The sequence below is a fragment of the Habropoda laboriosa genome, unplaced genomic scaffold (assembly GCF_001263275.1).
Source record: "Habropoda laboriosa isolate 0110345459 unplaced genomic scaffold, ASM126327v1 scaffold134, whole genome shotgun sequence".
NCBI classification, from domain to species: domain Eukaryota; kingdom Metazoa; phylum Arthropoda; class Insecta; order Hymenoptera; family Apidae; genus Habropoda; species Habropoda laboriosa.
Genome location: NW_017100266.1, coordinates 337,887 through 352,689, shown reverse-complemented (window position 1 = coordinate 352,689; position 14,803 = coordinate 337,887). Strand labels below are relative to the sequence as shown.

Sequence of the window (14,803 nt, the reverse complement as noted above, 5' to 3'; positions counted from 1 at the left end):
AACGCCAAAAATTTATCGTTAACATTGAATATTATAATAATCTCTATTTTCTACAAGTTGTTAACACTTTCTCGCAACAAGAATACTTATTTGTACAATTTAATCGAGAAAGAAATTCATAAAACACTTGTTCCTCGCAAAATTATGCGTATCTAATTGTCGCAGATGCGGAGATATAAAAATCCAATTTATGTGAAAAAAAATTCATAACACCCGTGTGTTAACCTTTGTTTGCAGCACCATTTGTATACATCGTGGAAACAGCAAAAGAACAGCAAAAAAAAAAAATAAAATAAAGTTAATTTTGACTTCATTGAAGCGTTAGAACACCAAATAATTTTATATGGGTATTAAGAGTCATTCAACGAGACGGTGTTGTATTTTAAAACCGCGTATAATTTTAGAAAAATATATAAAGTCAAGTATGTAACAGTTACATGAAAGGATTAAGAGCTAGTTTACAAAATGATCTCAACTAAAGAGCCGTGCACTCTTCCGTTCTCTTTACAAGATGTAAATGGTCATAAATTATGTGAATGGCTAATCGAATCGCTATCTACATCGGAGGTAAAAAATGTACAAAGATGCAAAAAACGTTCCCGTCGAGAGACCAGGGATAATTGATACATGGTGCATGTCGATTCTTTGACAAATCTCGAAAATCATCACCCTCGATTGAACTGCATGATTTACAATTGCCTCTTCGATAATAATAATATTCAAATTACAAGAGTATAAACATAAATCCATTATCGTCGTTCGGGAACTCCATTGCAAAGATTCAAAAAGCGGAACAACACACTATGCTGTCTCATTCGCATAAATTCATCCAACAGGAAACAACGTTGATAATCTTTCAATTTGTTAATATCGAAAAAATCAATAAACAGACCAAGATAATAGAACAGTACAATGAAACGAACGCGTTCACAAGATTGTTGCAAAAAGTGTTACAAAAACGGGGAGTCAGTTAAACTGGGAGTACGAAGAACAATATTAACGGCAAACACATAGAAAAAGCCGGTGTTCCTCGGCTGGCGAATGGCGGAGTTTAGTGAACGAAAATCAAAATGCTTTATTCAATCCACAGAGAACGGACATTTTATTATCAGCAAAATGTGAACAAAATCAATAAAATCGTGGCCGTTTGAACATGAGGTCACGACGTATAATCCTCTTCTTATCACAAAAGTAGTAGCTTAATTTAAAAACGTACGACGTAGGACGATCCTCTCTCTTTCTTTCTTTCTTTCTTTCTTTCTCTCTCTCTCTCTCGCTCTCTCTTTCTTTCTTTCTTTCTCTCTCCTCGTTGGTACATAACTACGCCTATGAATCGCGATTATGTTACAGGGCGATTTCTATGTATCGTATGGTGGTGCGTGTATCAACTATCCCCAGCTTCTTCTAATCGATGCGTAATGTACGCGTATGAGAGTTACTAACCAAACTCGAGCCGGCAGAAGAAGCAGACGTGGCAGCAGGGGTAGGCACCGTCAATATTGGATGATATTGTCTACGACCGCGAAGCCGCATGCCCCGAGACCAGCGTGAGACATCAGCCGTACCAATTCTCTCGCATGGGACTCGGCCACTTCCAGCGGTGGTCGTCGTGGCAAGTTACTCGATTCTGTAAACATCAGGTGATCAACATTATTATCAAATACAGAAATAATTCCAGAAAAATGATACAAGAGGTTATAAATTTAAGTTAGAATGACTAATTAGTATGTTACCATGAAATGATAGAATCAATTGGTAACTAGTAATGGAAAAATTGTTCAATGAAATGATATCAGATCACACTGAAGTGATTAAATTGGTAAAGATGGAGAAATTGTGGATAAATCTCTTGAAATGTGATCAAATAGTCAACTTAGTAAAAGTTGAAAATTGAAAACAAAATATCTAAGTAATCAAAGTGTAATTGAATAATCAAAATAATAGGAATCAAAGATTGAGCATAAAATAACTATGTAGTATAGTGAAAATAGTAATATTGATAGGAATTAGAAATTAGAAATTGGAAATGGAATAATTATATAATTGGTAGATCACAGTAAAACGATTAAAATATTAAAGACTAGAATGGTTGAACAATTATATTAAATGATTAAATTACTGGTTCATAGTGAAGTAAACAAAATAATGAAGATTAGCAACTGTAGATAGAATGACTAAATAGTTTAGTGCAATAATCAAATTAATAAGTTACAACAAAATGACCAAATTAGTGGAGATTAGAACATTAGATAGAATAATTAAATAGTTCTATAAAATGGTCAGATTAAGTCACTGTGAAATGGCCAAATTAGTAGAGATAGAGAACTGGAGATAGAATGGCCAAGCAGTTCAATGAAGAGGTTAAATTAGTAGAGACTGAATGTGTAATCAAATAATTTAATGAAATGGTTAAATTAGTAGATTGATGACTGTCAAGATAGAATGACCAATTACGGGTAGTTGTATAATGAATTTCAGGAAAAATCTAGTAAGACTAGTAAACAGACTGTACTAGGAGACCTTAGATAAGAGTAAAGAACCTCTGTTCTTTTTCTCTATTGTAGAGGTGAATGAACTTCTTATAGAGGTATGTTGAGTGTGAATGAACACCTGATAAGCTTCTTATGTTAGATGAGCATGAATAGGGAGAAATCAAATGACTTCTTATATTCAGGACATACACTTCTGACAAACAGACAACTACTATGCAATTTTGGTTTTAGTGTAAATAAAATGTTTATGTTGTTCCACAAGAACATTGTATTGTAATTTTCCTTACATGAAAAAAATTTATAAAGACTGACCACTATAAAGAAATATGAACTTTAGAACACAAAAACTGTTTTTACTTATTACATATACCATGTTAATAAATTTAAATAAATTGTCTGTGTTGTGTAATAATAAAAATTTATGTGATCTCATATCTTTCATATATTCTTTTTTGCTTTCTTAATTCAAAAATGATAGTTTTGAAACTCCAAAGACAATGATTCTTCAGAAGTTTCAATTGTCATATTAAAGTATTGCACTAATGTAAACGTATACGCAAATACGTTATAAGTAAAATATATTACCTTCCACAAACAGAGTAAGGTTAATCATTCGAACTTAAATGACACAATCATGTATTTCAGTTGCATCATACTGCATGCATATGGTATAAGCAAATATCAAAGTGATTCACTTACCGAGTATGGCAGAATTGAGTCTCGCACAAACGCTTTCCCTTTGTTGAGGGTCAAGTTGCCATCCAACTGGCGAGTTCCATGGATTGGCATAAGCTAGAAGACTAAACGCATCTTGGAGCATCTTTTTATTGCTTTCATTCTTTCCGTGCTGCTGTCGCAGATGTAACGACTGTGAATGCAACTGTCTTCCAAATTCCAACATCTTCTCGATTGCCAGTTTGTCCCCGCCACATAACTGTTTCTTGTTATTTTTATTCAATATGTTTTCCGAACTGCAACTGCCGTTTTGCTGTTGCTGAGTGTGATTAACACTGTTGATCTCTGAGAACAAGTTAAAGTTTATTTTAGAAAATATTCTAAAACAAAATTTTAGGTAATACTGATAAAAAAAAGATCAAAATGAAACATATCGATTTTTATGAGTTATTATAAACAGCAGATACAGAATTAAAATCATTTAGGTCAGATTTCATGCTGTAAGCAAAATAATCCAGTTTTGGCAATTGTAAGCTCGAATTTCTAAACATTTTTTTTTATTAAACCCATTTTTCTTCTTTAAAAAGAAAACTACCTGTAAATTTTTCATGGACAATATTATTTTTGAAAGAATAAATACTACTGAATTACAGTTTCAATTAGGAGAATTAAAACACAACACAATCTTTTGTTTTACGAAATACCTATGCAACTAATACAAACAATTTTTTTTCGATTTTTGATTTGCCTATAAAGCATTGCTAAAACCAATGTATAATACTCCACATAATTTTTGAAGGAAAATAAGTTCAAGAAGAAAACATATTTAAGCGAATCAAAAGCAACACAATAACGTCTCACCCATGTCGACATCCTCTCCATTCTGATACTTGTACCCATTGGTGCTTAGATCACCATTTTGATAACCATTCTCGGTATTACTTTTCACGCCGTTCATCACATTCTCTTCCATATCTACATCATTATCGATCTGTCCATTAATGAGCTGCTGTTCAGTGGAACCGTTCATCGTGTTATTCATGTTCATCTCCTCGACATTACCATTTGTCGAAGACTTGGTGTAAGCCTTTGTGGACTGTATAACACTAGTTTGATTGACATTGGAGTTCTGGGAAATTTCAGAATCGCTACCATTCACCATCTCGACGAACTGCCGACACTTTAGGGCAAAGAGAAGATTCGGATCCCGTTCTAAGACACCCGGGTACAGTCGACTGGTTAATTCTATGGCTTCTCCCATTCTGCCTGCCAGTACCAACTTGAGGATTTCTAAAACAATGGACATTACTTTTTCCATATGAATATGTTTTGTCAACAAAATATAAGTAGCTTTTAAAAAAAATTAAAATTTATTTGTAAATGCATTTTATATAGTAGTTTCATAAGTGAATTTATGTTCTTTGTTTTCTCAAATACATTATATAGAAAAATAATGAAAATGTTTATTAAAAAAAACACTTACTTTGTCTATTTTTAATGGAGTTAAGATCTTCCTCGAATCCCTCACCAGTACTGTTGGCAAACGCCTCGGCAGTGGCACAATAACCGTGGTGGACTAAATATGTTAACACCATTCTGAAAGAATAAACAAAAGATATTAAGACATGCTGTATAGAAAAATGACAAAAAGTATATTTTTTATTTTAAAACACCTGACTGTTAATCTCAGTTGTGACCATAGAAGAATAAGCAATCAGTAGAATTAAATATCCCCTAATATGTTTGTATCATTATATTATTTTTCATATTTTTGAATATATGAATACATTATCATTTACAAAGTTGCATATCTTGAAACATTGAAAAATTTATTACTTTTAACATGTACATTTTGTAGTTAGAGTCATTTTATTATCTGCTGAACTATGCAGCAGTACTGAGAACTCATAAAAATATGTAATTCCATTAAAAAACAACTTCCATGAGTATAAAATTTAAAAAAAAGAAAGAAAACAATTGTTATGTCACCACATTTACCTGCTTCAGTTATGTAAGTTTCACTTCTGACAATATTTTCAATATCTTAAAAAATATTACAGATACTTAGGTGTTTCCCTCTGTGTGGTAGCTCATCATATGTGTGCTGTATTTAAACAAAAATTTGATTGCTAATCGTCAGCATACGCATTGAACTTGGATATTTTTAACGCGCGCGTATTATTATGCGACAGGATGTACTTATCTACAAGGTTATTCTACATTAAACTGATGCAGTACAAAACGCGTTGCTTCTTCAATCCTTTGTTTCATTGCATGACACTTTGCATACCCTTCAAATTTATTAAATTTTCAATCACGTGCCGTGAGTTCACTTTGAACCAAATTGGACAACAATATTGGCTTGCATATTCATGAAAGTATTGATCAACTGCAATATTAATGGTCAATGTGTGACCAAACAATTAATAAGCTTCATGTTATTTATCTTAAGATAGATGTAGTTCAAGAGGAAAATAAAGATTCTTTTATTACCATGTATTAAAAGATCAATTCTTTACTATTATAGTCTATTTTACTAGGCTAAACTTGCGAATTCTTCTATGAAATATAATGTTTAAAATTTATGTAAAAATATTGAGCCACATTTTGATATACATTTCTATTCTAACTTGCAAACAAATTAGCATCAAACGATTCTTTCAATTATTAAAATTTCATTTTATAAAAATGAAGAATTTTTAATGCTATAAAAATGTAAATTATTTTTCTAAATTCTCCACAATTGTTATTTTCATGGTACATATTTTAAAACATTTTACCTTAATTCCAAATTACAATAAAATAAATTTTAATTTATCTTTCATAGAAGAACATAACTACATAAAAAAAATACTTGTAACTTTATTTGTTGTTGAAAAATTACTTAAAAAAAAAATCTTCACCTTTACATTTGACTTTTATTCTGATCATTTTTTTTGTCTTAATAATACGAGAGAAATAGTTAAAAAACATCAACTTACTTGTGAAGAACTGCTTGCCACTGACCCTGCCCGTGATCCGGCGTGGGGTAGTTTATAATTTGCAATCTTGTTTTGATACGAAGTTCGTTAAGCATTTCTTGAATGTCAAAGACGAAAGGTTCCTGTCCGAAGTTTGCATCTACAACTTCCCCTGGCGTTTGAAGACCCACCGTTGGATACAAATTTGGCTGCAAAGCAAACAACGAATAACGATTAAAAATTTGTTCCAAGAACTAACAAATAATTTTTTAAAACAACGGGAATAATTTTGTTATGTATATAACTAGTACTATTTGAAATTTATCAATGTAAATTATATTCTTTTAAAAGAAACGTCGAATCTATTAGTTCGTTAGTCAATTAGTGTAACAGAGGACTAAAGATTTTTGGTTAGCAATGAACTGGTGTAAATAGTCAAATTTATCAACTTTTTTCTAATTTATCTAACAATCTGCAACTTTTTTTACATTAACGTGCTCTTCTTGACATAGAGTAATTTAATATTGTATAATTTTTTATCTAATTTACCTTGTTTTCACATTATAATCATATATGTATAACTGAAAAACATTTTCAACGGGAAACTGGATCGTTATAAATCATCTATTTTTAATGTTTCCCAAAATTTACGCGATAATCTACATCTTCTGGAACAACGTAGTGTTGTACTAGCACCGTTGACTGTTTTAAAGATTTATACGATAGTAAATTTTGTAAATCTCTTAAGTAATAACCAACTTATTTTTCAAAACTTAACATAACAGTATACAAATTTTTTTATACTAACATGCTATTTACCATGATTACACTATTTGAACCTAACTTGTCCATTTGTAAATTGACTTAACTAAAAGGAAAGCCAGGAAAATGGCTAAGCAACTGTCAAAGAGACGACGTCGACCTGTTTCTAGAACAACCACGAACTACGTTCCTATTAATTAATTGACTTAAAATCACTTAAAAATGAGGCTAGGGTGTGCTACAATAGCACACTGTAACTGTATCAGACTCTCATAAAACTAACTGCAACATGAAAAGGACCTGAAGCAGACAGCTTACACCTAGAAACCTCAAATAATATTAGTCCTACATTTGTTTGAACATTGAACATGTCTTTCAGTAAACTTTAACGAATTCACTACCTACCGGGAGATCAGTGAAGGCGATGCCAAGATGGTGTCCGTTCTTCGTGTAGAAGGCAGTGTTGTCGACGAGATTTACTCCACAGCCGATCACATCCCCTGTTGTGAACGTGGGTCCATAAGGTTGCCCTGTTCCAGAGGAACAAAAGCTGTGTCCATCATCCCCATGGTATCCATAGGAATGCTTGTCCCAGCCTGGCAGCCTGTTTACATTTACACCATGGGCAGACAGGCCAATTCCCATATAACCATCTCTGCCTTTACTGATGATCATCACCTCAAAATAATAAAGACCACAGGCTGCTGGTATGGGGTGTGTTGTACGTACACTTGCTGCATCCTTGTGAGTTTTTCCATAACCTGAAAGATATGTATTATTCATTAGTTTCACATTTGCATTAATTATTATAATACAGAAGGTTTCATAGGTTGTTGAAAGAGGAGCAGTAGGAGTAAAGTTATTTATTCAACATTTTAATATTTTCTGTTATGAAGAACCATAGAAAGAAATATTATAGTGATAGTACTCTAATATATACATATGTGAAACTTATCATTTTGCAACTTTCAGATTTATAATTTTTCTTTTGCTTTCAATTATTCTATGTTTCTATGTAAATATGTGGAAAGACAGAACAAACAATTGAACATTGAACTAATTAAATTCTATCAATTTAATAAAAAGCTGCAATAATAAAATGTATTGAAGATTAAGAACAGAAATTTTAAGATGAAAAGGGTCTATTTATACATCAAATCCAACATTTATTAACCAACAAGTTGTACGCATTATTTATTATTTGCGTGACAAAAATTGAAACGATCTCTTATGATTAATAACAAGAGATCACTACTGATCAATTACATAAATAGATCTCTAATCCAATTTAGAAAAAAAATTATTATTTGCATACAGATACCCTCTTTTAAAATAAAAAAATTTGCAACCTATACAAATAAATATTTAAAACATATCATTTTCATTAAAATTTTATTAAATTTCGTACAGTCCTGTTGAAAACTTGTACAATGATCCATATAAGGGGTGAAACAAAAATAATTTTCAAATAATATAACAAATTGAAAAATATCGTTTAAATAATTTCGAGATCATTTACACGTGAATAGAATATCGGAACTTCGTCGTTTTCTTTTCCTTTCATTTAAAACAAGTTCAAAGAAAGTGATCCACGGACGAAAAACTTGAGAAGAAATTCGAGAACAGAAGTGATCGTTCGTCGCAATCTAATCGCTAATCTTGGATGCACTTGCGATGCAGTGATGCAGTTTGTCGACCTAGTAACCTACAGTTACCCATTTCACATTTAATTAGGTATAAAAGAATTATTAACATGTTTTACTACAACAGGCTGGTGAAACCCGCGTGTACATTGTATCGTTGCGTCGAAATAATCGAACGTTAATTATGCAAATATTAATGTAACAAATTAATTTACAAAGTGCTCTGTCTACCATAAACAATAAGCTTCTACTGATTTATTTAATCGACTGTGTAGATGTTTGTAGATAAGCTGCTCGTAGGTATTAAATATTCCAAAACGATATTATTTAGAGTCAACAATTAGAATAAATATTAAATAGTTTGTAAAGGAAAGATAAAATATTATAACACATGGCAACACTAGAAAATTTTAATCTTACATAGTATTGTTATTTCCGATAAAAGAAACAGAAGAAAGTTTGGGATATTTTAGTCCTGAAGAAACGTTTATCTGTAAAACTGTATTTATTGAAAGACTTTATGAAAACATAACATTTTCACGAAACATAAATATTTTTGATAGAAGTACAAAATTAACGTTCGAACAATGTATGCACTTTACTATGCTTTATATTCGAAGTATTTCCTTTGCGTGACAAGTACAATAATTAAAAAAAAAACTAGATAAAAATTAAAAACAGTGAATAGTAAGAAATTAAAGAGCAGAAAAAGCATAAAATACATGTGATATGTATACAAAACTTATACACAATGCAAATAAAAAAAATGATTAATGATTAAAAAAAACAATATTCATCACAATATGCAAAAGCAGAAAAGTTAAAAATTAGATAAATTACATATTGTTCGAGATAAAAATGTAAGGGCAACAAATGTTGCCTGCGCGATATTATTCACAGATGTTTATTTTACAAATTGCCTCGACGAATTACTTTTTCCTTTGGCGTGTCCACTAAAGAAATATGAAAAGCTTTGTAATTAATGAGTTAGCAATAGCACAGGGCAAACGTACGCATGCAAACACGGTCAATTAAATTTCACGATATCGAAATGGTCTTGTTAACATGAATATTGCAACAATTAATTCAATGTTAATTATTTGACGTTCGACTGCAATTACTAAAACAATTATAACGATGCTTGCTTACAATAATTCTATCACTTTTATTGTACCATTTAAAATGTATAATTAAACATTTTATACGGGCTTACGTGCGGTATTGTTCGTTTTTATATGTGAAAGGCTGATTGATTTAACGAAAAAATTAATTAAGCTTAATTGGAGAACACATATTTGAGCAAACTTGAATTTAATTAGATTTATAATCGTGATACGAATTTCACTTTTTTAAATAGTTTTCTTCAATTATTTATACAGTCCTTTCATAATTTTACTTTTATAAATAAATCAAAGGTAAATTGGGATGATCGGTTTAATGGAAAAATTTTCATTTTTAACATTGAACAATTAAGAATTAATAGATAATAAAAATATGACTAATCATTAATATTATGTGTGTAGAGATTTGTAAATATTTAATAACAAAAAGAAAATAGCGGCGATGAATAAATCGTTTGCGTTATTGCATTTAACTAAAAATAATTTCACATGAAAAATTTATTTAAAAAAAAGTTAGAATATGAAAAATGATGTTAAAAGAAAAGAAACAAGATAAAAATGGAAAGAAAAAAATTAAACACTGAATAGTGAAATTTGAATTACATATAGTGACCCATTTTTCTCTAAAAGATTTGCAAATTTGTTATGCAAAATAATTAAAATGAATATCCATCTTTGTAATATTTGCATAATATATACAAGTTAACTATATTTTATTATATTGCCCACAAATATACCAATTAATGTTAGTGAATTGTAAATTTGGGTGAAACAAAGAATTTATTCAAAACTGAATATAAATTATTTAGTTTTTCTTCTAACATCACTAAGATATTATAATTTATAAAATTCATTAAATAACTTGAAATATATTAAACAATATAATGAAAAAATTGTTTTTATTAATAAAAAAATATAAGTTTCATTAACAAATGGAAATTGTGGGTGAACAAAAGAATGATTAATAATAACAAAATAACATACACCATTGAAAATTTATTGTATCTTTTATTTTGCTTGTGAAATGGAATTGACATGCATTACAATGTTATTTTCTCATAACTGCATTTTTTCAATTAAAAAGGAATACTTGGTTCATGCAAACAAACTCATAACTTGAATGATTACTTATTTACAATATTCATTGTTATAATGTTAAATGATTCTTCAGTCAATATTAAGAAAAATATTTTTCATATTAATGTTTGACATTATTGGCAATCAAAGTTAAAAATAAGTATAATAATCTTTTACATTTTTTTGCATATTTCACATGCACATGCTTTCCATTCAATTTTTCTATTAAAGATCATCTACTATAATCACAATTTATAATAAATACATAACTAAAAAATAGAGAAACAAAAAGTAATTTTTATTATTATTATCAAAGTGACAAAAATGTATACAGTTTTATTCATGATTTTATTACTGCGAAAACAAGGATCATATTATTTAAAGCACTATGCAAGAAAACAAATAAAAATAGTATTTAAGTAACTGAAACATTATATAAACTTATTAATTTTTAAACAAAACTAATGACTTATAACCTACAATTGTATGAAGATTATTAATGAAAATTTACTCCCAATGCTAGTTCTATGGTTTATTATTAAAATTTTATTTTAAATCATTCAAATCATGCTTTAATAATGAAAATGTATAAATGACTAGTTTTTTTAACACATGGAATATAATTATTTGTGTTTATATACATAGTGTATACCTATAGAAATTTAAATATTGTGATGTAGAATTATTTATATTGTTCAAGAACATTAATATTTATTTTACAGAAGATTAAATCAATTATTAAGGACAATTAAGAAAATGCAGTATTTAAAGTTGTATGAAAAATACCATATAGACTGTAGTTAACGTTAATAGTATTGGTCACTCTCAACTTAATCATACAACATATTAACTTATTAAATACACATTTAATACCTTAATAATTTTAACATGTAATCTTAGTGATAAACAGAAATAGAAAAGCATTAAGGTTATCATACTTCAATTTTCTTTAATACTACCTAAAAGGTGTTTAATTCTTATATTGAAAATTAGTATGAAACTGTGAAGCAAAATAAATACTATGCAAAATAAATAATTAAAAGGAAGCAACACAGTAAAATTATTAAAAAAATTACGCAATAAATTTTGTGCCATGTCACTTTGTTATTAATGTGATTCTAAAATAATAATAACATATAATATACAGTATTCAATACAAAAAATTTACAATCTATTTCAATCATGCTATAAATGCAAAATATGTACATTAACATGTTAATATAAACAATTAATCTATAACATTTTATTTAAAAATAGTTTAATAATGAATACATTTCCTTCAGCAATTCATGTTTCATGTTTTCAACATTTAATCATCGTTTTATTAATTTATAAACGTTATTTCGTCTTAATATTTTCTTTCTCTATTGAAGGAAGTAATTATTTAACGTTAATAAACTGAAATTTTTCAAGATTTCTAAATTTCCCTTATTTAAAAGAAAAATGTCCTTGAATACGTCAAATGTTATGTTTTCGAACGTAAAATACATTTCCAGTATTTAAACTGTTTCGATTTTAACGTGGAAGTCAGGATGTAATAATAACAATAATAATAACACTTCTCTTATCGGCGTAGTAATTTACGTCGATTTACTGAATATCTAGAAGTATATAATTCGAATAATTTCAATGGTAAAATTTGTCCACTTCGAAACTGATCGACGAAGAATAGTGGACAAGCAGAGAGAGAGAGAAACAGAGAGAGAGGGAAAAGAAGAGAAACCGAGAGAGAGAAAGAGAAAGAAAAGTAACTGTTCAAACATCGCAGCTGTCATTGCCATTGCGCCTTCTCTACGCAGATGCATTTTTTCCATGAATTTCAGAAAAAATCACCCCCTGCGTGACACGGATCCACAGAAAACCACGATCGATGGGCAAATATTTTTACGAAATCTTGGGACACGATCGAAAATAGAAGCGATCAAGAGAAAGTCGAATAGAGACCATGACCGATCAGCTGATTCCTTTGTTTAGGTCGCTGACACACGCGAAACGGAGCCCTGCCATTTTCAATCGATATTACAGCCCCGTCAACGATTCGTCCATATCGAGCAAGAATCGAATCCTATTGGCCAGGATCGTTCCTCGATCCTTCAGTCGAAGAACTTTAAAAATCTTCCGCGAGAATTCACTGGGTGGCAAAGAAATCATTGGGAAAGATCGAGACTGGTCAAACGTACCTTTGTAATGAACACGAAGATTGTTTTGAGAAAGGCCGATGTAATTGTACTTGTCCTTGGGGTTCCACGATCGTGGCAACGGCGTTTCCTCTTCGTTTACCATCGGATAAAGCTTCTTTACACGATCGGTCCGGCTTCCCCCGGAATACGGCTGAGAAGGGTGCATAATACAAAGTTCCTTGCTGGTGGCGGCCATCTTTCTCCTGGGCAGCCCCACTACTTTCGCCAGTGGACTGTGCTTAACTGACTGCGCAACGGTCCTGCGCAACTCAGCTTTACCTTCTGTTCATGAAATGTGTGGTATATAGGCAGTATACTCGCTTGTAAAATATTTTAAATTATGGTAGCTGAGAAATGCCATCGCCATCTACTTCTAAAAGCTTAGAGAATAGTTTCCCATACGTTATTCTAATTTAACTTATAGTTAATAAGAACTTTCTAAAAAGAAACAAAAATTTATAAAAAGTTGATGATAAGCAGAAAAATGAAAATTGTAAAAATATAAATTAGAAGCAATAGTACTTTTTGATATATTATTACTCTACAATAGAGTTCATTTTTTCGTTGTTTAACAATCACGGTACAAAGAATAGTTTTTCAATAAATTGCAATAAACAACTACACTTATATACATAGCATGGTTATAATATATACGAAATTATTTTTATTTGTCATAATACAATACATTTAACTGTTTGGACATATTGCAATATTTTGAAATGTATTAAAATAGCTTAAATATATAATTACGATGTACATGAAAAATAAAAATTAATTATAATTATGCATAATAAAAAACGTAATGTTACAACACAAACGTATGTGAAATATTTAACGAAAGTTACATCATAAGATTTAACCTATGGAAGATAATTTAGTTTATAGCGCAGCAATATAAAATGATTAAAATTTGTTACGTTAAACTCTTCCACTGAAAAGTTTAATTATATATACATATATTAAAAAGAAATGTATACGTAAGAAATGTACGTAATTATTATTAATGCACGAAGTTATATTCAATATTAAAAAAGAAAACAAATGCTTAAAAAGGAACAAATAGTCATTATATTTATTGCTTTAAAAAGGCAATAGGAAGTGAATTCCGTTGGAAAATTAAAACTTTCCTATTTTTGAGATTGAATTTTTTTTTACGAATTTTTAAATAAATATTACTTAAATTGTTTATTTGGTATTTATTGAGTACATATATTTAATATAATTCTCAAATTTTTAAGTAATACGATTTATATTTTAATGCACATTTATGTATGTAGAATACTTGTAATACAAATGCAAGTAATGCAATGCATAGAACATTTTTAAAGTATTGTGTATTGTAAAAAAATGAAACAATATTTTTATTCATGATATGATGTAATACTTATGCTAAGTAACAAAAATAAATTAAGGGAAGGTCATTTTATTCTTCTTGAAACCACTAACAAGCTTCTTAAAATGAAGAGAAATTGTTTTATTACTGTACAATTTGAACAACGGTGAAATTAATGAAATTATAAAAAGTAAATTGGTTAAATTAGTTTAAAAATCATAAATTATTAAAGTAAATAAATATATTTTTTAATTATAATCTAACAACATTTTCTAGGGAAAACCATTAAGTACGGATAAGATCTATGTAATTGTGTATATCGGCTTTATTGCAGATAGCATGCTTGCAATGTCAGTAGGTTATTTGTTCCTGTTGTGAAGATTTTTGCGTATTCTGTGTCTTCAATTTGTGAAAATTATATTTATTCGAAATGTCCAACATATTTAAAAGGAGACTACAAGCTCTCAACTACGTAGAATGGGATAAAGTTAATGTAAATGGTTCGTTACAGTATACTTATTTCGACAAAAAGTTTTAACATATAGACATTACAATTAATA

The 14,803-nt window shown here is 29.5% G+C and overlaps 2 protein-coding genes across 3 annotated transcripts in view; one reads left to right on the top strand and one right to left on the bottom strand.

Annotated features, from left to right (window-relative positions):
• The window catches only part of LOC108573260 (ran-binding protein 9), a 15,838-nt gene extending 2,695 nt beyond the window's left edge, over positions 1 to 13,143 (bottom strand). Inside the window, exons 1-7 of one of the 2 annotated variants that reach the window (XR_001891399.1) lie at positions 12,911 to 13,143; positions 7,295 to 7,650; positions 6,149 to 6,336; positions 4,651 to 4,763; positions 4,029 to 4,457; positions 3,192 to 3,512; positions 1,444 to 1,627 (exon numbers count right to left, since the gene is read on the bottom strand). Coding sequence is in view for 1 of the 2 variants with exons in the window: in XM_017935654.1 (XP_017791143.1) it covers positions 1,494 to 1,627; positions 3,192 to 3,512; positions 4,029 to 4,457; positions 4,651 to 4,763; positions 6,149 to 6,336; positions 7,295 to 7,650; positions 12,911 to 13,106 (1,737 nt within the window). In the remaining variant the exon portion in view is untranslated. Of the gene's footprint in view, positions 1 to 1,271; positions 1,628 to 3,191; positions 3,513 to 4,028; positions 4,458 to 4,650; positions 4,764 to 6,148; positions 6,337 to 7,294; positions 7,651 to 12,910 lie in introns of those variants that run through there. The other variant, XM_017935654.1, reaches the window with a different exon arrangement.
• A 1,446-nt stretch (positions 13,144 to 14,589) lies between these two features.
• The window catches only part of LOC108573336 (UPF0568 protein C14orf166 homolog), a 1,553-nt gene continuing 1,339 nt past the window's right edge, over positions 14,590 to 14,803 (top strand). The window contains exon 1 of the mRNA XM_017935743.1: positions 14,590 to 14,743. Coding sequence (XP_017791232.1) covers positions 14,674 to 14,743 — 70 coding nt within the window. The 5' untranslated portion in view covers positions 14,590 to 14,673. The remainder of the gene's footprint in view (positions 14,744 to 14,803) is intronic.